This window comes from Pararge aegeria, chromosome 13 (assembly GCF_905163445.1).
Source record: "Pararge aegeria chromosome 13, ilParAegt1.1, whole genome shotgun sequence".
Lineage (NCBI taxonomy): Eukaryota > Metazoa > Arthropoda > Insecta > Lepidoptera > Nymphalidae > Pararge > Pararge aegeria.
The window spans coordinates 14,353,479-14,374,584 of NC_053192.1; the positions used below are offsets into that span (position 1 = coordinate 14,353,479).

The window sequence follows — 21,106 nt, forward strand, 5'->3', positions numbered from 1 at the left end:
GAGCCCAATTAGTGACATGCATAGTACATTTTTTTTACTGAGCTTTAAATACGAATTTCTTTCATTCAATAAAATTCAATATTTAATAAAATGTTTTTCAATTCTAGGGGCGGCTACATGATACCGCCACAGCACAGCACAGAAGATGTCAAGAAAGTATGGGTGGGCAACTCTTCCGCCCCCCTCCTCATGACGTCAGGTGGCTGTCTTGTCGCGGTCGAACGCGCTCAGCTGGTCGACATACCCCCCTGCCAACAGCTCTGTGATATCCAACGATAGACTGCCAAGCAACGAGCGAGCAATCTCTTTCGCCCACTGTGCCATGAAATGACGGCGTGTAGTATAGGAGTGTGGTAATTAATGTGAGGCTTTGTTTAAACTTTGAATAGGACAAAAAAAATGTCTTAAATGTTAAAGTTATGATACATATCACTTCAACGGTACCCCTAGCACCAAAGGTGTACAGCCGCAAGGCAATAAAAATCACATTGCTTCTTTAAATGTTGACGATGATAAGGAGCACTTGGTTTCACAGCTTTGGTGCACGGGAGAAAGTAATTATTTTTATTAGAAATTATCCAAATAATATTAGGAAATGTTTAAATATATGAATGACTCACATAATTTATTAATTTTAATTACAGTTGACCTACGAATTATGTCAATTTTAAAGATAATTGTTAAGCGTTTATATTACAAGCTTGGTCATAAAATTGTTTCGATAAGATTATTATGAACAAAGCAAATAAGAAAGTTACGCCTTCGGAATGGCTTGAACCATACACGTACATTATAAATACGTTTCGTTTATTTTTTGGTGTCTTCTAATTAGAAGCGATTATGCGGTCATCGCAAAGGTCGTGAGACTTTTAACCGCTACCAAACAGCTACAAAACTCTTAGTTTCTAGACATTGAAATCGTGTCACACTCGTAAGTGTATTTTGTGACATGCTTTGGCACCACTCGTGACCTATCAAGATTAACGTCACTTTCGTGAGTGTGATACAATATAAATAACTTAAAGAATATGAGTGACTGAGTACTGATTTGTCAGCACATGAACCAAATTTTAGCGACTAAAAACTGTCAGCACCTGCCGTTTCTTGGATTTATGTGATGATGCGGCTTAATAACGTTGTGGCTGTGTATTTGTTTCAAATTAGCGACGCCTAAGACTCACATTAAATCACTTTTTAAGCCTATATCTATGAAATGTATGAAAATTAGGTCCATATCAAGAATCTTTTTGTAAATTGATCTCAGTGTTAGCCCGTCGTTCCACGGTACAGTGCGCGCGTATACCAAATCTACCACAATGTATATTTAACTTTATTTTTATAAGCGCTTTGTGTTCCTTTATTTTGTAAATGTATCAATTTTGACTTGTCTCTTGAACCCGTATTTGCTATGACATTCAAATTGTAACATGGAAATCGCAATTATTTGTGACGTCAAATTTCATAATGTATTGCAAACGCATATTTGGTGTAGTTGTTATTTTAATGTCATAGCTATAGGCTCCAAATCTATTATTTTAATGGAAATCGTAACACTTTAAGTTACCAAAATGTTAAGAGAAATACCACATTATGACATTATGTAGTAAATTGTCTATTTAACAGATACGATATGACGACTGGATCTTGAACTATAAATTCAAGTTATATTGCAAATCTGACTTAGAAGATAAGGAAACTATAGAAGAGTAACGAATCAGAGTTTGGTTGCGTTTACTTAATATAAAAGAAATGCGACAAAATGTCATAATGTGCTGAAAACTAACAATGACAACACGGAATGCATTGTTTAAGAGACAAGAGTAACATTAATTTTGTTGTTTCTATATCTTCAATGATTATTTTACTTGTTACACTGTTTAAAGGCTTCTAAGACTGAAAATTATTTTTTCAAGACCGATTGGTTTATTTCGGAATATCGAGAAAACTAATGATTTCCATTATCGATGTCTCTTAAGCAATGTAAGGTTAAACAAATATAAACCTTAACCTATTTTATTTAGGTACCAATTACCCTGCTTGATGCATTGTGATATTTGTGCTACTTCTAACTTGGGGTTATTACGCAACGCACTGTCGGTCAACATAATATAGATCCTAATGGTTGGTATTCACTTATACCATGTTAATTGGCCACTTTAATCGCAATCATCTTTGAAAATGAGTGTCGTTGCGCGATTAACGCCTAATATGACAATTTAAATATATTACTTTGCATTTTAAAATATTTATGATTGCATTATTTTCATATAATATGCTGCAAGTGGGAAAGACTTTTTGTGCAGATATAGGTGACTGAATATAAATTCTATATTGCACTCCATAAAATATATTATGAAAATAAATTATGTACTTTTTTAATTGAAAATTATATATAACGGCATCAAATGGCTCGAAATAAAAAGATTTAGATGTTAAGATATTCCCTAATTTCAAATTGACAAAATGTCTTGACTAAGAACTGCGTGGGTTCACGGGCCGATATAAATGGTAACTTTGACCATCTAAAATTTCAGGCATTGTTTAAGAAAATTAATTAATCGGTGCAATAAGAAACACCCTTAGTTATCGCGAGGGAAATGGTGCGCTGGTGGTATCTTTTACTGCTCCGGTCATGTGTACTAGTGAAAACATATTCGAATCAATATTAAATTTAAACTAGCCGTACTGACTGCTTCTATTGACTGAAGAAATTGAACAATGCCCTAACCTATTTAAGGAATAAAAAAAACGCGATAAAAAAAGTTGCCGTGCTTTTTAAAAACGCCTAAAAACGGGATTTTGCAGAGATCTGAGACATGAAATATTTGACATTTTTCCCCAGTGCATGTGCTATTGAAATTGACTTGAAATAATGACGTACCAATTAGGTGTCAAAGAAATCTTCGTCAAAACAATTTTGTGGTAACATCGCGCAAGTTTTATTAAATACATATTAATGGTATGTTAAATTCGATATATTTTTTAACTCAATGAAGTGTAGAAAGGCTCGTTTGGCAATATACATAAATATTATTATTTTTATTACGTTTAATGCATACGTGACACATATAAAAGCTGATATATATCAAGGCTTACCTTTGTAATTAGAATATTTATATCCAGTCCGGTTGGCCTTACTCTAATTAAACAAGTCATAACTATATTGCTTAGACATGCACATCCGTGCAAAATTGAATGATATCCTTAATAATAACGCCTGTCCGTTATTTATCATTATTATGAGTTGTCAAGGTTAAAAATTACTTGCGTGATGTTTAATTAAAGCCTTCAATGAGGCTATACTCAGTTAACAGTGTCTCATTTAAGCAAACTTCTATAAAACAAATATAAAGGAGATGAAATACAAAAGCCGGCGTAAAATCGGGTCTAAGAGCCCACCGGTTTTTATATAGTACTTATTCAAACAAATTATGTGCATATAGGTATACAAAATGTATTTTCATTTAGGCAGCAATTTGGGACAATAATTTTAACCTTTCAACTAGTAAAAAGAGATAACAAGACGCGAAGTGCTATTTCAACTGTATAATGGATATAGAGTACTTGGAAAGGTTTTTAGTACTCGCTACATCCATTGTATAGTGATATTGTTATATCTTTGTCCTAGTTCGGCAGTACTAATGTACTAAGTACTAAAAGCGACTTGTGGTCCATTGGGCTGCAAGTTTATCACTAAGCGATATTTAAGTGTGACCAGATATGTCACACTTAAAGTGTACTTAAAAACTACAAATCAACGCATATAAAAGCATTATTCTATGATATTTTTACTCTCACATGACCAATGAAATATATGAACAGCATGTGCATATATTTCATTGGACACAATTGCTCTAGTACATAGTATATTATTACTCAATGACGTGCGAATAGCAAAACTAAATATTTTTGTACCCTCTGTAATGTATAAATAACCTTTGTAAATATAGAACCTTAAGTACATTATAATGGAAACTTCGAGCGTGAGTTTTTGCGTAAACAAAATTAGTTCAATGAAGTCAGCGTATAAAAAAAAAAAAAAACAATATTGGTCTTTTAAGCTTTACCAAATTCTACATAAACACTCACTTTATTGAAAGAGTTAAAAGTTTTACGTGAAAATTTGCAGTCGAAGCAAAGGACGTCGATTCTGGAATAGGACGAGAGGTGACCGTCAGAAAGTATCTAGTTACAAAGTTCATGTCATAGGAGATTTTTGACGGTCGTCTCTTGGCCTATAAGTAAAATCTATTGATAGAGACGCCTAGTCTATTGTTTGTATCTGATTTTTTTATCGTTTAACCTTTTCACTAGCAATAGATTTTACTTGTGGTCGAAAGCTTGGAAACAATTAAATAAATTGACAACGTTTCCGAAACTACTCTACGAAATATATTTTTTGTATTGTACATAGAAATATGTTTACAATCTGTATGGCGCCCTCACAATGTTAACTATTTTTAACATGCATAATTTAAATAAGGCTTAGAATGGCAAGTCCACAGAACTAAGAACATACAGAATCTGTGTACACCACTATTATTGAAGCATCACTAACCACTCCACTCTAGTAGTGTTTCTCGAGTTTATAATCATTATTTTACTTCTGATTTTCTAAACGTTTACCATTAAGTGAGGAAAATGGGAAAAGTTTGTGAGCTAGCGACATTCCGCAACTTTTTTGACGTACGACGTCCTCGGGGCTTCTTCTCTGTTTTTTGACACAATGCACTGCATGCTATATAGGCTGAATGAGAATTCTGCATGTTCTTAATTCTGTGGGCAAATCTCACAATTTTACTTCTTCCTCAAAATATTACCTATAATATTACATTGACCATGTTTTTTACTCTTTCTCGTTAGTGAAAAAGGTGAAATATACGATAGTCATTGTGTAATATCAAAAATTTTATAATTTACACTAACATTATATAACACTCGGATCACTATTTTAATAAACATCAAATCAAATCAAATCATATACACTTCATTGTACACCAAATACAAAGCATTAAAAAAATACACAATTAAAATAAAGAGAAAAGGGTACAATGGCGGCCTTATCGCTTACAATCTCTACGAGGCAACCTACCAAATCATCACAAAATAATACTTGTAACATTACAATAAAACGCAATACTGACCCGCTAACACTAGATGGCGTTAGTTGTAGTTGCGTGAAATGTAAATCGCGCTAAAGAGATTTTTTCCCACTAGTACAAGACGGTGCCACGGCCAACCATTGTCAACCTTTCCGCCACTGTCAATCACTAGCGGTACTTGCCTGTAGTGCTTCAGCAAACGCTTTCCACTCGGAGAGATTTGCCGGACGCTGTAGTTAGGAACCTTGCTAGTAGAGCCTACAGGACGTGCTTCCAGCTTTTGTTCCCACTGCGTGGGACTCTAGCCAAGGGACACTGTCAAGTAATTCTAAATGAATTCTAAATACAACTTTGTTCTTCACACGTGTCTTATAATTCCGTCGACCCGTCCCTTTTGCCCCGTCACGTAGAATTGGTTACATACTTAAATAATTATCATAAATTACAAAATAAATAATAAATTAAATAGAATATACTTACTTCATATACGTATACATATAATATACAAATATCAAAATCAAATTAAAATTGCAGAACCAATGGGATTTGCTTGACTGGTGAAAATCTATATGAAAATTTGTTCATAGGTGGAAATGTTGTTTGGTCGGTAAAAAAAGTGAAAGAAAACACTCGCTATTTAAATTATTCGAAAATATATGCGTTATTGTATACATGTGTTATTTTGATGTAGTTTAGTAAGGTCACATTATTTGCAGAAATCTCTCTCTCTCTTTTCTAACTTGCCTTATTATGTAAACAATCTATTCATTTATTTTTAGTGTGAAGTATAATTTGAAAATATAAGAAAAAGTGCGATGAAATATAAATTTTAATACAATATTGTTTTCTTAACAATCTGAGCATAAACTTTATAGTTACAGTAATAAAAGGATAGTGTACATTGTAAGACAAGTAAGAAAAAATATAGACATTTTATATTTCACAAAATTATTATATATTTTATAAAATTATTTCGGCTAATAAAAGCTCACTACATTTACGCGCCAAACAATTTCATCCGCCATTGATCAGAAAATTATTTTTAGTCAGAGTTAGATAACTCATATATACTTATAATATATTGTCAATGTTACTTATAAACATAACTAAAACAGTACTATATCACCTTTGTTCCAACCTTCCTTCGACCACCATTCAGATATTGACTAACAATAAGCTTCCTTCAAGGTGCCTTACCTTTTTTATATAAGTTTTATAATATAATATAATTGTAATTTAAGTGTTTTATTGTATAGGTGCAAGTGAAATACTCCATAATGTTAAATAAATAATAATAAACAGTTATACCTGCGACTTTATGTAAATATGTATGATGTATAAAGCATAAGTGAATAAAATGAAATTATTTTATAAATGAAAGCGTTTTTTTAACACCATTGCTCCTGGGAATATTTTCTTGGATAGACGTTGTTACGCGGGAGGTCCAAAAGTTCGTGGAATGGAGGGGATGGAGTGGGGATAGGGATGCTTGCTTAGTGTTATACTAATTGCGGACTCATCATTAGTATATAAGCTGAGTTTCAGCCTAATTGCGTCATTCGTTTACGTATATTCGCCTGATAAACAAGTCAATTCGGAAGAACACTAAAACTATGGAGAAAATTGAACACCGTGCTGTAATAAAATTCCTTACCAAGCAGGGAAAGACCGCTCAAACCATTTTGAATGAAATGGGAACCGGTTATGGGGACCAGTGCCCTAGTAAATCAATGATTTACAAGTGGCATGGTCTTTTTAAACATGGTCGGGAGTCGATTGAAGGCGACCTTCGCTCAGGAAGGCCAGTTGAGGCCACCACATAAAACATCATCGAAAAAGTGGAAAAAATTGTACTGGAAGATACCCGTTTAAAGAAAAACAGATATCTGCATTAGTTGGAGTATCAGATACCACCATTTTGCGAATTCTACATGACCATCTGGGTATGACAAAAGTCAGTGCAAGATGGGTACCGAGAATGTTCACGCCGCTTCAGAAACAGCAACGCGTCGATGCTTCAAAACAATTTTTGGAGTTGTGTGGAGACGAGCCTGCACAGAGCGAATTGTTACCGAAGATGAAACTTGGGTTCATCACTTTGAGCCTGAATCCAAACAAGAGTCCATGCAATGGCACAAAAAGGGGACACCACCGCCAAAGAAGTTCAAAGTGTCGGAGTCGGCTGGAAAGTTGATGACAACTGTTTTTTGGGATTGTAAAGCGATATTACTGATTGATTATAAAGAAAAGGGAAGGACCATAACAGGAGAATACTATGCAACGATTCTAGAAAAATTAAAGGAGTACATCAAGGAAAACTGACTAAAGGTGTGTTGCTTTTGCAAGACAACGCACCGGTTCACAAGAGCAGAGTTGCAATGGCTGCTCTGCACACACATGGCTTCGAATCGCTAGTCCACCCACTCTACAGTCCAGTTCTGACCCCAAGTGATTTTTATTTGTTCCCAAATTTAAAAAAAGACCTAAGGGGAAGGAAATTTTCCGACGCCAATGAAGTACAGGAGGCAATTTTGGCTCATTTTGCGGCAGAAGATAAAAAATATATTTACGACGGTTTAGAAAAATTAATTCATAGATCTAATAAATATATTCAACTTCAGGGTGATTATATTGAAAAGGAAAAATAGTTTTGTTGTTTCATTTTATTTCAATCTTCCATTCCACGAACTTTTGGACCTCCCCTCGCACATAATAAAAAACCCATTACTGGCCTCCTACTACAGGACACTGAGAATGAGAATGAGAAGGATTTATGCCGTAGTCCATCCCGCTGGCTAAGGCGTTTTTTTTTTTTAAATTATTGATACATTTAGATACACAAGTTAACATTTAATAACTCGCCACGGTCAGTAACGGACAGCGTGAGTCAAAGTGTCAAAGAATCAAAGTCAAGTGAAGTCTACAAGACTTCTCACGCCTTTCTCAGGCATGCAGGTTTCCTCAAGATGTTTTCCTTCGCCGTTAAAGTAATATTCAATTGATAAAACGCACGTAACTCCGTAAAGTTGGAGGTGCGGGTCGGGTTCTCAGCTCTTCTAAAGGTTATTTTTCATGCCTCGGGTGAAGTTCTTTTTTTCGGTTTAGTTTTCGGTTAACCCTGTGAATCCCTCAAAAAACTCTGTCACTACAGGCTTACGACGGGCGTACTTAAATCTGGCGATGTTTGTTTTCAAACGTCACTTTTGCATACAAAAAAATACAAAAGTGACGTTTCAATAAATCTAGCAACATTTACCCTAATCACCCTGCGGTTATAGAGCATCGATCCACGACACTGCTCCAATGTAGTACTGCAATAATTTAAACATTAGAAGTAAGAATAAACTTAGAGGTGCAATATACTAGGTTACATCAAATTCATAATTCGTTTAAAGGACAATACCCAATTCCATACAATTCTACAATACACTACCCATTGACATCTTGGAGATGTCTCTTAAAAAGTTCAAAGTTTGTATTAACCGTAAGCTTATAGAAAAGTCCTATTATAGTATAAAGGATTACGTAATGGATAAAAAAGCTTGGGTGTGAATTATTGCTCTAACCACGTTGCTTTTCTAATAATTTTAAATGACATTGTGAGATGGTTATAACAAAAAAAACACCCGGCTTAGTTTGTTGTGGGCTTCTTCTTAGACCAGGACGCGTTTAGAACCCTCGTAGCTTTAGTTTTAAGTTTACGAAAGTGGTTATCGCCATCATCTCTCTACCGTGTAATTCTTATGTACACATCAAAAGTGCCACCTATGGGCCTACTTGAATAAAGATATTTTTGACTTTGACTTTGTAGGAGGTGAGTAAGTATTATGTTGCATTGGTTTGTCACAGGTATCGTTTGATGGCGATATACTGTGATCGGACCTGATGTTTTAAATTTTTAGTTCCCACCAATGAGAGACGAACCCTGTGCATATATCAGTGATGGGCCATTAAAATCATGTTACCTATCAACTTCCCAAATTAGTTTATCTCGAACTGCATCCAATCACAACAAAATCAAGGAAGCGTTTTGAAATGCCTACTTAATATTTGAAAGTTTATCAAGATAACATCTCTTATCAACTCATCTTAAGGTCTTATTAATATTATAATTATGAATAAATTATATTTTATGTATTTATTAATTAACTGCGTCCACCTGTGTCTTCGGCTGCCTGTAGACGGATACTGCGTGTAATCCCTACTAAATGTAACTCTCGAAGTTATTCGAAGTACTTTACTGTAAAAGCTGCAACGCTGTGGAATGCTCCCTGGTGACATTCAACGCTCTAAATCCTTGGCGATTTTTTTGCACCTGTTTCCACCTGTTTCGGTCTCTCCAGAATTCTTTAGGCAGTGTCAGGTTAACATCACGAGAGGCTGCCAAAACCACTTGTTGCGGTTTTTTGATCAGAATTCCCAAAATTTCTATAGCAATGAGATTATGTCCTTACCTACAAGATGGCAAAATGTTATGGTATGGTACCTACATACTCTAGTTGTACCTAAATAAACTATATTAATTTATTTAGGTACAATTTTTAGTTTAATTTATTATATTTATTATCTGATTTCATTAATAGTATGTATTTTTTGAGTGTAAATATATGTAATTATTTGTATATTTCCCGTCACTCATAGCCTTATTTAGGTGCCTGGAACAGATCACTTTTATGATAAGGTCTCCTATGGCACAAAATTTATTTAAGTTAGTTTTTCCTGTTTCCTATATTCCGCAATAAATATGTTTAAGGAAAAAAAAATCTATTTTTTATCGCGGGTATTGGGTTCATGTACAGGGTGCAAGTTATGATGAGTTACCTTATTCATTGTTATTATTTATGTGTGCCACTTCCATTAACATCGGTGAAGTGGTTGAGACAAACAAACAGATGAACTCTCGCATTTGTAACATTGGTATAAAGTATCAAATAGATACAAATAGTTCTACGTAGTTATTGATAAAATTTATATTCATATTTCCAAATTAATGACAAGATCTGATGGAGAGATAAAAAATATTTTGGATACCAGAAGCCTATATAAATTATTATGAGAACCGGAAAAAAATCAGTTTGTCGTGATTTCTTGTAGTGTGCACCTTATCAAAATTGTAAAGAAAAAAATAGAAATCCAAAAGGTAGGTTTTTTTCTCAGCATGCTCTTGTTTTTGGGTCAAACTTTGTTTTGACTTTACAACCTTATTCATTTTAAATTATCTGTTAAGACCAGTGTGTTTAATATAACCTGCATCCAAGCAAGAAACATGCCTGTTTCCATAATTACGACGGCCGACTGGCGCATTGGCAGCGACCCTTTTTTCTGAGTCCAAGGCCGTGGGTTCGATTCCCACAACTGGAAAATATTTGTGTGATGAACATGTGTGCTTTTCAGTGTCTGGGTGTTTCTCTTTATATTATAAGTATTTATGTGTGATATATATTATTCCTAAAATATATTCATCAGTCATCTTAGTACCCATAACACAAGCTATGCTTCTCTTTTATATATATAGATAGATGGTCTGTGGAGTCTACCAATCGCACTACGGCCTCAACCCATCTCATTTTTGGAGGAGACCCGTGCCCTATAATGGGCCGGTAATAGGTTGATACAACGGCCAAAATAAAACATAAAACGTCTTTTCGATACCGCGAGCAATATATAGCAAATACAGCGAGGCAAGATGTTTGAGATGTTGGCAGCATTGCCCCTATAAATGATCAAACTAATTCTTTGACCAAGGTACTCGTAACTGCCAACCGCAGAATTAAGACCTTACAGAAATCGTGTATACGTCTAATACTGAAGCATCGAAAACCACTCCACTTTAGTCGTGTTTCACAAATTGACAGTAATTCTATTCATTACGAAGTTGACAGTAATTATTTTACCTTGTTCTAATCGTTTACCATAAAACGGGGAAAATGGGAAAAGTTTGTGAACTAGCAAAATTCCGCGGGCGTAAAGTCAAACGTACTCGGGGTGTTATCTCTGTTATTAAACATAATGCACTGCATGCAATAATAGTTGAATGAAGATTCTGTATGTTCTTTTTTATGTGCTGCCAGCTGTAAAAGTAATTTGTCTAATCGATTAAACGTTATACTTTTTTATTGGGTGGAATTCTAGTGTTCCCTTTCTAGGTGCCCACAAAGATAACTTAAGTCTTTGAGTGCCTACTATATAAAGCTGGTAATTGATACTCATTTATATTCCTAAAGCGCACGTTACAAGCAATTTTTAAAGTAGAGCAAGTGCATACAATTAATTTAATTATAACATACAAGTTACAACCACTATAAAATTGGTTGCCATTCGAAATAAATTTCACATTTCCGTTGGGTTACGATTAGAAAACATAGAAATAATAATATTTTTTATGTATATTTTAATTTCAGACCAGAATGCCAAAATCAGTCGGTGACCACGAAAAAGGCAAAGTTCTCAACTTCGACCATCTTACCTTTTGGGTGGCCAATGCTAAAACGGTGGGTACTTCCTTATTTTAGTGTGCAAATTTAACACAACACAAATATCTTAAAAAAATTGAATTGACAAGTTTCAAAATAGTATTATCTTTTTTGCACAATGGCCATAAGTACTTCTTCTTCTTCTTCTTCTTCTTCTGCTTGCGGCTCAGGTTCGTCTGATCCCTGGTGTCACGTCGACCGGCTACGATCTATTGTGACGCCGCTGTCTAGATCTCCCAGCAAGCGTTGGTCGCCTTCAGGAAAAGCAGCACTTTCCTTGCTGGAAGAAATTTAGCATCCACTGGTTGCATTATGTGTTTCCCCAAAAGAGTGCTGCGTTTATGCATCAGCGCGGGGCAGGAACAGATCAAATGCAGCGGCGTCTCCGCAGCCTCCTTACAGAGTCTACATAGATCTGTATCCATAAGTACTTATAAATGCATTGATTTAATATAAACACAACTGTTACTGTATAAATGTATCAATCTAGTTTAGTGCAGATATTTATGTACGAGTACCTAAAACAGAATTAGCAACATCATAGATAAATAATGTTGCCAATTTCTTTTTTCAAAATTAGGATAGAAAACTAAAAAAAAAAAAACTTAATATGAAGTTTCCTTTAGTCACTTTTTTAATTTCACTTGCTTTAACGGTGAAGGAATAACATCACGAGATAACCTGCATGACTGGGAGTTTTCCAAAACTTTCGCAAAGGCGCCTGTACTCTGCCAATCTGCGCTTGGCCAGAGTGGTAGACTACGGCCCAAACCCTTCTCACTCTGAGTGCAAACTGGTTAAATTTCTATTAGTTTTATAATTAATTATGAATCAACCGGTAACCTACGTTAGGATAGTCATACTTATCTCTTATCTTCATTCTATGTGGTATGCTTCTATCGTTAGTTACTAGTTAATGTTTTATTTATAGGCCTCCAGCTATTTCGTAACGCGCTTTGGGTTCGAACCTTTAGCAGTGAGACAGTCAACTGAGGAGAGGCCGGTTCTTTCATACGCTGTTAAACTCAACCAAGTAAGTAGATTTCGGCACAACCTTGAACCGAGTAAGTGGAATGAGCTAAGAGATCGATGAGCCGACTCTTGGTTTAGTTAACGTATACGTACGTACGTACGTAGTTAACGGTATTGCTGTTTTTTTTGCACGGCTGCCCAAAGAAGGAGTGTATTTAAGTCACGATTCATGTATGTGAGTTTCTTCATTCCACCATAAATGTCTTAACAGATTTATGCTCAAATAAAAAGAAACCTTACAAAATCCTGAGAATAGATTTTTTGAAAAAATTTCGATATGCTAGCTGTATGGCGCCATTTTCAAATGTAAAACTAGTACAGCGTGAAGCAATCGTGTTTTTTTAAATTAAGATTTGAAGTGGCTCGGCTGCCGCACAAGAAAAACCAAAAATCAAATCAAATATAACTTCGTTTGTTCGCTTTGAAAGCGGCTCCCGGTTCATGCAGAAAAGCGGGCGTCACGCGTCGGCTACTTCAAAGACCGGTCACGTACTTGTACATCCTGATTCTGAGAATTCAGATGACTAATATTTAGTACAAATACAATTTCCGTTGTTTTATCATCGTAATTTTAAAAATGAAATTAATGAGGTATAAAAGGATAGTTTCCAAAGACGAAGTATTTGATCACATGCTGAATTAGCAGGATATCGGAACTAACTTTAATGTTACACGATTCGAGTCCTATATATACATATTTCGCGGCCTAGTGGCGCAGTGCGCAGCGACCCTGCTTTCTGAGTCCAAGGTCGTGGGTTCGATTCCCACAACTGGAAAATGTTTGTGTGATGAACATGAATGTTTTTCAGTGTCTGGGTGTTTATCTGTATATTATAAGTATTTATGTGTATTTCATTCATAAAAAAAAATATTCATCAGCTATCTTAGTACCCATAACACAAGCTACGCTTACTTTGGGCTAGATGGCGTTGTGTGTATTGTCGTAGTATATTTATTTATTTATATTTATACATATATATACATATTTTAGTGATATTTTTGTCAATGCCTACGCTCTTTTCAGATAACAATAATATTCGAATCGCCAGTCACAGAAGGAGAAATATCAAAGGATCTAACAGCCCATGGAGACTTTGTTAAGGATGTCGCTTTTGAGGTGTCCGATTTGGATGCGATCGTGCGCAGAGCGGAGAGTGAGGGTGCGGAGATAGTGAAAGACGTAACAGAAGAGGCTGATAAGAATGGAGTTGTTAGATACGCAGTTTTGAGAACGGTAACTATTTATGTTTTATTCGATAACGTTAAGGTGCTGAGTGCTGCTCAATGAGGCTGCTCAACATAAACTATTAAGTATTAATAATTAATGTTCTACACAGCGAAAGAAATATATTCTGGACCATATTTCTGACTAAAGAGTGGTCCTTGGACCTTACACAATTCAGTGAAATTTTCTCAAGCCTTTACTTCATTCACTTACTTATTTACACTGATATAACGTCAGTGGTTATTTATTTGAACTTTGGTAGATAAAAAAATACTATAGAAGAATGTTTATATTTACGGCCGATTGGCGTAGTGGGCAGCGACCTTGCTATCTGAGTCCAAGGCCGTAGGTTCGATTCCCACGACTGGAAAATGTTAGTGTGATGAACATAAATGTTTTTCATTGTCTGGGTGTTTATAAGTATATTATAAGTATTTATGTATATGATTCATAAAAATATTCATCAGTCATCTTAGTACCCATAACACAAGCTACGCTTACTTTGGGGCCAGATGGCGATGAGTGTATTGTCGTAGTATATTTATTTATGATTTTATTTATTTCCTCCGAGTGTAGACAAACACACTCAAAAAATGGAAAATTTAATATATGATGAATTTCATTTATGATGTCCTCATAAATTAAAGTGTCTATTCCGTACTTTCAAATTGATATTTTTTTCAGTACGGTGACAATACACACACACTGGTTGATCGATCGCAGTATACTGGAATACTGTTCCCGGGATACGAAGAAGTTGAAGATGATCCGTTAAACAAGTTATTGTAAGTGCAGGCTGTTTAACATTATTTACCCAGATTTTTTACGGTAATATAACTATTGTGTGGTGTCCACCAATCCGCACTGGACTTGCGTGGTGGACTATGGCCTTAACCACTCCTCTTTGTGGGAGGAGACCCATGCTCTGTGATGATGATGATGATAAAAATGGTTCTTCTCTTTGCACCCTGCCTGTTGTCTCTAAGATGACCAAGATGGCGCGGCAAAGGAAGATGTCTTCGATTGCACAGGACTATTCAATTAAGATAAAATAAGCAAGCGCGTCTCAACCTAGATCTCATCATTGCTTTTCAACAGGCGTTGAAGGGTGCCTTTGCACCAGCAGCCCGACACTTGAAATGAACTAAGTTGGAAAATTAGGAACGAACAAAGAAATTTTGAATTAACTAAGTTGGAAATATGGATTTAACAGGTTATTTGGTGGCAACTCTCCACAGTGGCTAGCTAAATTTGGTGTCAACTGAGTTACAGAATAGGCCCGAGAGCTCTGCGAGACTCCTTAGTTATGAGCCACGACGTAAAAGCGAGGTTACGAAACTATGTTACTATTTTCACAAATGCTAAGTTTTGTAGCGGTGTAAGATTTGTCCACAAACTAAGCTCCCACCTGTAACCAGTACGCATCTCTACGCAAATCATAATTCAAATTGAAATATTGATTTTGGTACCCATTGGCATAATAGATAAATCCTTTTCCATCCAGCCTTATTTTAAATTAAATTATTTCACTTTTGAAACTTAAGTCTTTGTAGTGATTCTACCACCGGTTTGGAAGAGTAGATTCTATAGAGAAGGCAAGAAAGTCAGCAGATGATTTCTTCCAACATCAATATTATACAGTTTTGTTGTCACGGATTGTTCATTGGGTTCCGTACAGAAACGCTTAGTTTTATGCACTAATTAAAAATAATGGATTCTATTCGTTTTCAGACCAGCGACAAACCTGAGTTTCGTAGACCATGTCGAAGGTAACATGGCAGATGGGACCCTCGAAGACTCCGTGTCTTGGTACGAGAGAAATCTCAACATGCATAGGTAGGTGCTGTTTATAATAATAAGAATAACGATAAAAAAATTTAGTAGAAGTCGAAGCTAAAAATTCGAGTAAAGGTACAAAAAAAATTTAAATGAAGTATACTTATTAGTTATGGTGAATTTATATTAATGGTTTTTTATTGAATATATAATGCCATTTATCAAAAGTTTATTTTAAAAAATATTGTTTTTTTTTCAAGAGCTGCTTGGAATCATATATCTACTTAATATTTATCAGAGAAGAATGGTGAAATTCCCTTTTTTACCTAACTTATGTTTTATATTTCCAGATTTTGGTGCGTGGATTACAGTCACGATTTGGTCCCATACTCTTGCATTAACTCCGCTTCTGTTATCAACCAGACGGAGACAGTTCTTGTAAGTTCATTATATATTTAAATTTGTTTGCAATATTCTAAGTGATTTGGAGATAATTACAGACAATCTGCATTCCACTAGCTATAGGCTTATCCCAGGCTTATTATTCCAAGAGTAACCTTGAAGTATAATAGAAAACTAAGAACAGGTCGTAGATGGAAAGAAAAAATCAGAAATAGGGAATCCGTAAAAGAATCAGTTTTATGTGAGAGTATTATTCTCACTCTGCAAAATGTAACGTTGGCATACAGATGAAATGCCAGGCAGCTTTTGGTTGAGATGACAATGAAAATCATGAAATGAAATGTAGGTACAAAAAAGTACCTACCTCTTCAAATTCACATTCAAAATCCTTTTATTTCAAGTGACGTTACTTTTGCACTTAACTCGTTTTTAACGACAAGTCTGAATGATTGTAGTAACTCTATATACATATCTCTATTTTAAGATTTGGCACTTGTTTAATCTGTTTCACTTGCAGCTATCCTTGAATGAAGCGGCAAAGGGCATTCGACCAACAAGCAAGGCTTCAGAGTTTGTCAAAGCTTTGGGAACGTCTGGAGTCGAACATGTAGCACTGTACACAGACGACATTGTATCTACTGTAAGTTGAGGAAATTATTATGTTATCAGAGTTGTTTCAGGCTAAACGCTGTCACTCACGTAAACACTCACGTCCCTGAGTCCTGTAAAGAGACGTAGGTAAGAAAATTGCTACAAACATTCCGTCAAATATTAACAAAGTTTAATGACAGGACAAAAAACTGTTTTAAGACACCTCGCAAATCGCTTGAAACAGTCATATTTATAATAAGTTAAATGTTTATGACAATTGAAGTCCTGAAAATGAAGATTACAATTCAGATACACAAAGTCAACAATATGTTAATAATACTGTTTTAGTGATGGTAGAAAAATAGTAAAACAACTAATGTTAAATCAAAGTCAAAGACAAATTCAATAATACATTTATTAGTACAACAGATTTAGCAAAGCCCGCAATGGTTTATTTGGCTCGGGGACCAGGCGGAGAAGACCAGCATTCCCTCACGCCAAAAACACTGTCTTTGGTTTTTTCCGATGACTGTCGGAGGTCAAGTTCGATTCCAAGCATGCACCCCCTACTTGAATTATGTGCGTTTTAAGTCAAAAACTATCACTTTCTTCGACCGAAAGGTATGTGGAGTCCACCAATCCGCACTGGGCCGGCGTGGTGGAGCTAATCCCGGAGGAGACCCGTGCCCTGTAGTGGGCCGGCAATCATGATGTTCTAAAGCTAAACGTTTACCCTGAAATGAAGAAAATGGAAAAAGATTGTGATCTAGCAGCATTCCGTGGGTGTGCAGGGAGACTTTCGCGGGGCGTTTTCAGTGTTTTTGCACACAATGCACTCTATGCAATTATGGCTGAATGAGGATTCTGTATATTCTTTCTTATGTGCCACTGAAGAATATAATCGTTTTTAAAAAATTGCAGATCCCACAAATATCCCTAAGCCTTTCTGTTAGGAACCTTTTTGAATAACTGTATAGAGGATAAGACATAATATACTAAAGAATATGATTATGAACAAGTATACTCAACTTCTTTTACAGATGCGAAGCCTCAAAGCCCGTGGTGCTGACGTCATAACATGGCCACCGACCTACTACGACCTGATAAAAGAGAAACTAAATGACAGTTCTGTCAATGTGGCAGAAACTATCGAGGAGCTGAAAGAGCAAGATATCTTGATCGACTTCGATGAGAGGGGTTACATGCTTCAGGCGTTTACCAAGCACCTGCAAGTTCGCCCGACTTTGTTCATTGAGATCATACAGAGGAGGAATCACAGGGTGCGCTTTATTTTATTTGATGAAGATTTAGTGATCAAACTAAATAATTTTTGATTTCAAACTTCTGGAATTTTCTTAAACAAGTTCTAGCCCCGGCCAAGCTAACACAACTGTATATTTGAACAGTTTTATAGTAAATAAAATGCAACAATATATTATAATTTAATACCACTAATGTATTTCTAAAATGGCGGCTAACTAAGGACGTAGGCACAGAAATTGTCCAAAAGACATGACTCTCACTGATGGCATTCATGTCAAATTCCATTAGTTTTATAATCTGCTGAGATTCTAAATGTCAAATGCATACAATGACATTCTTATCGCTTTCCGATGGTCAATGTCACTACTTAGTGCCACAAATGTCATTGTCAAAGGTCGTACGGCATTATATTGCCCTTTAGTTTTTTTTTTTTCACAACGGAAATTAATTTCCTACATTGAAACTAGGATGATTCAGATAATGATTATGAATTATGGTAACGATGAATTGGTCATGATGATGAGTTTTACTCTCGGTTACAGGGTTTCGGCGCTATGAACTACAAATGGGTGTTTGAAGCGATAGAGCATCTTGACAAGACAAAGAAGGATAATAATTGAAAAACTGACGATAGCTAAGAAAATGCTTTAAGATTCTTTTTAATTAAAATTTGTTGTTTTGTTACATTAATACTTTTATAATATTACCCTCAATAAGTAGGTACTCTATAAATCACGCACCCGTAGAATGGCGCCGTGAATAATGGCTGCATTTCAACTAATTTTAATTATTCATAATAATTAGATAATTATTGCTTAGGTAGGTACTGAATTTAGTCCATTTGTAATAAATTCAAATTTAAATTTAAATTCAAAAATGTTTTATTCATGTAGACCTTATTACAGGCACTTAAAACTAAAGCTAGGAGGGTTCCAAACGCGCCCTGGTCTAAGAAGAGCCCACAACAAACTTTTTCATTGTTGTCACCATCTCACAGTCTAGTTAATGTTGAGCTATGAAGTAAGAGCAATTCATACCCAAGATTTTTTATCATACATGTATATTATCAAACATTATGAGTTTTACGGTGTTATGGTTTGTTTATTTACCTAGAATATAATTATTTGTAGTTTTGATTTGAAATATGATATCATTAAAAATAAATTATAACCTATCAAGTTGTTTTCCTTTCCGCTGTCGGTGATCAAAATTCTAAAATCTACAATACATTGCACAATATTTAAAAGTATAATAAAGTATAATAGTATAACCATTAATAGGATATTGTAGACTAACACCTGCTTATGTAGGTAAATAAAACACAAAGTTGTTTTTACTCAACTGATAGTTACGTGGGGTAGAGACGCAAATCTAACTTTAACTTCAGAATAACTTATATGGTTTGTTTTTATGTGTGCTTGATGATGAGCTACCTAAGTTATCTGGATCTTCGGATACATGCTGTGAGCTATCATATAATCATAATGCCATGATGGGTTTGGCTGGGCACAGTTACCAAAGGTTTTTTTTCTGCGAGAGTTTTTCCCGCGATATAAAGTAGGTAGGTATCTTTTATCCATTATTTTCTTTTCTTTATACTTTCCAGTAGTAAAAAGGCAAAGGTGTATCACCGTACAGCCATGTCTCCAGTGGTTTATATTCGTATTGTAGGCATAAAGTATCTTGTATCCATTTTCAGGAATTTCATTTATCCGTTACCGTACAGGCAAAGGTCGTCGAACATACAGCCTAATTAATCATTTGGTAATGTTCTCAGGATTTTTTATTTTGTTAATTACCTTAACGGACCCGAACTTACATTATAGAGTTTTAGAATTTTCCTATACGCTTCGCCACCCCGTCTCTGTTCAAAAAGAGAACAACTTGCTTACCTCGCCCAGCCGTTGTGACATTAGCATATTGTTTACAAATACTTCCACATATACTACGCAATGGTGTTACGTAGCACAAACTAACAAACTAAATATCAAAATAAGTCATCAAAACGTAATGTTATGTTGTTGGGATTGGCATCATCACTCCTGGAAATTCTTAAACAAGGGAAAGTTAAGAATCTCCAGCACTAACGGTGATTCCTTAACCTACCCTGACAGGTTAACCTTTACCTCATTTATCAGGTTCACATGTAGGATCTTTTTATATGTGAAATAATTGAAAGAATCGCCCCACCTTATGGTACCACACCTATAAACAGGGCAACACTTCACAGGAAATGCAAGGGGCACGTCCTGCAACTCACGGCTGTGTCCATCAATTTGAGGACCTCATGTGCCTGTAATAACACCGGCAACCACGCCCTTCAGACCGGAACACAGCATTGCATCAATGCTGCTTAGCGGCAGAAATAAGCATGGCGGTGTTACTTCCCCAGTTTTGCTCTGTCACAAAAAGCTCTATTACTACTTCTAATATAAGTATATTAATGTATATTGGATATCTTCTTATTAAAAAAATTATTTAAGTACCTATGTACCATATATTGTTGTTTTGTTTGTGAACTGAGAATATTGTCACATTAACTATGCAAAAGAGGCTCGATCGCAACCGGTTGGACACTACGCCCTATCAGCAAATAAGGCTGCATTCATGTTCAATTTGAAGATTACTAAGATGTGTACAACGCAACGTAATAAAATATTATTAAATCTATAAAGTTCGACACTGCGAATAGATATGTTTTTCTTGGACATAATTTTGACCAAATTGTTAAGCCGATGTACACGATAAAGATAAAATAAATCGCCAGGCAAAAAATTTACCTTTTACGCTAGGTGCAAAAATTTATGCATTCCATGCGCAGATTAATATCTGTAAGATTAAAGACAGTAATTTTACATACATATGCATCCCAACTCATGTTATCTAAACAAGTAACTAAAACAATACAGTGTTCGCTCTTGATTTTGGATTAACTGCCATTTTATACTTGTGATAACGATTTTTTTAACGTCTAAGCGCTAACATCTAACGGCTAAATCAGTTCCCTCAGTACTTTTACAGGGGGTTAAATTCCAAGCGCACCAAATGACTTGCATGTTCCATTATAAGAGAAATACATTGTAGAAAACATTTTTCTTTAGTGTGGAGTAGTCATAAATCAAAATGAATTTAATTTTTTTCAACTTAGATTAAAACTAACTTCTTATAAAGTATATATTCTGTATCTTCTAAATATAGTCTGCATTACCACCGCGCCAGATCTGCAGATTCAACCGAGGGGA

General features: G+C 35.3%; 2 protein-coding genes across 2 annotated transcripts in view; both read left to right on the forward strand.

Annotated features, from left to right (window-relative positions):
- The window catches only part of LOC120628597 (BMP and activin membrane-bound inhibitor homolog), a 116,176-nt gene extending 112,807 nt beyond the window's left edge, over positions 1-3,369 (forward strand). The window contains exon 5 of the mRNA XM_039897051.1: positions 108-3,369. Within this exon, the coding sequence (XP_039752985.1) occupies positions 108-279 (172 nt within the window). The 3' untranslated portion in view covers positions 280-3,369. The remainder of the gene's footprint in view (positions 1-107) is intronic.
- An 8,140-nt stretch (positions 3,370-11,509) lies between these two features.
- On the forward strand, positions 11,510-18,508 carry LOC120628815 (4-hydroxyphenylpyruvate dioxygenase-like). Its single transcript, XM_039897439.1, has 9 exons — positions 11,510-11,593; positions 12,507-12,608; positions 13,632-13,841; positions 14,517-14,617; positions 15,564-15,668; positions 15,959-16,046; positions 16,528-16,650; positions 17,642-17,881; positions 18,407-18,508. Exons 1-9 carry the CDS (start codon positions 11,510-11,512, stop codon positions 18,482-18,484), a joined length of 1,131 nt encoding a protein of 376 aa, XP_039753373.1. The 3' UTR covers positions 18,485-18,508.
- Positions 18,509-21,106: the final 2,598 nt, after the last annotated feature.

Excerpts from the sequence above, each read along its gene's own strand:
- LOC120628815 (XM_039897439.1), top strand. The coding sequence starts at position 11,510 with ATGCCAAAATCAGTCGGTGACCACGAAAAAGGCAAAGTTCTCAACTTC. Across the intron at positions 12,609-13,631 it reads ACGCTGTTAAACTCAACCAA|ATAACAATAATATTCGAATC; the intron begins GTAAGTAGATTT and ends CGCTCTTTTCAG. Across the intron at positions 15,669-15,958 it reads AGAAATCTCAACATGCATAG|ATTTTGGTGCGTGGATTACA; the intron begins GTAGGTGCTGTT and ends TTATATTTCCAG.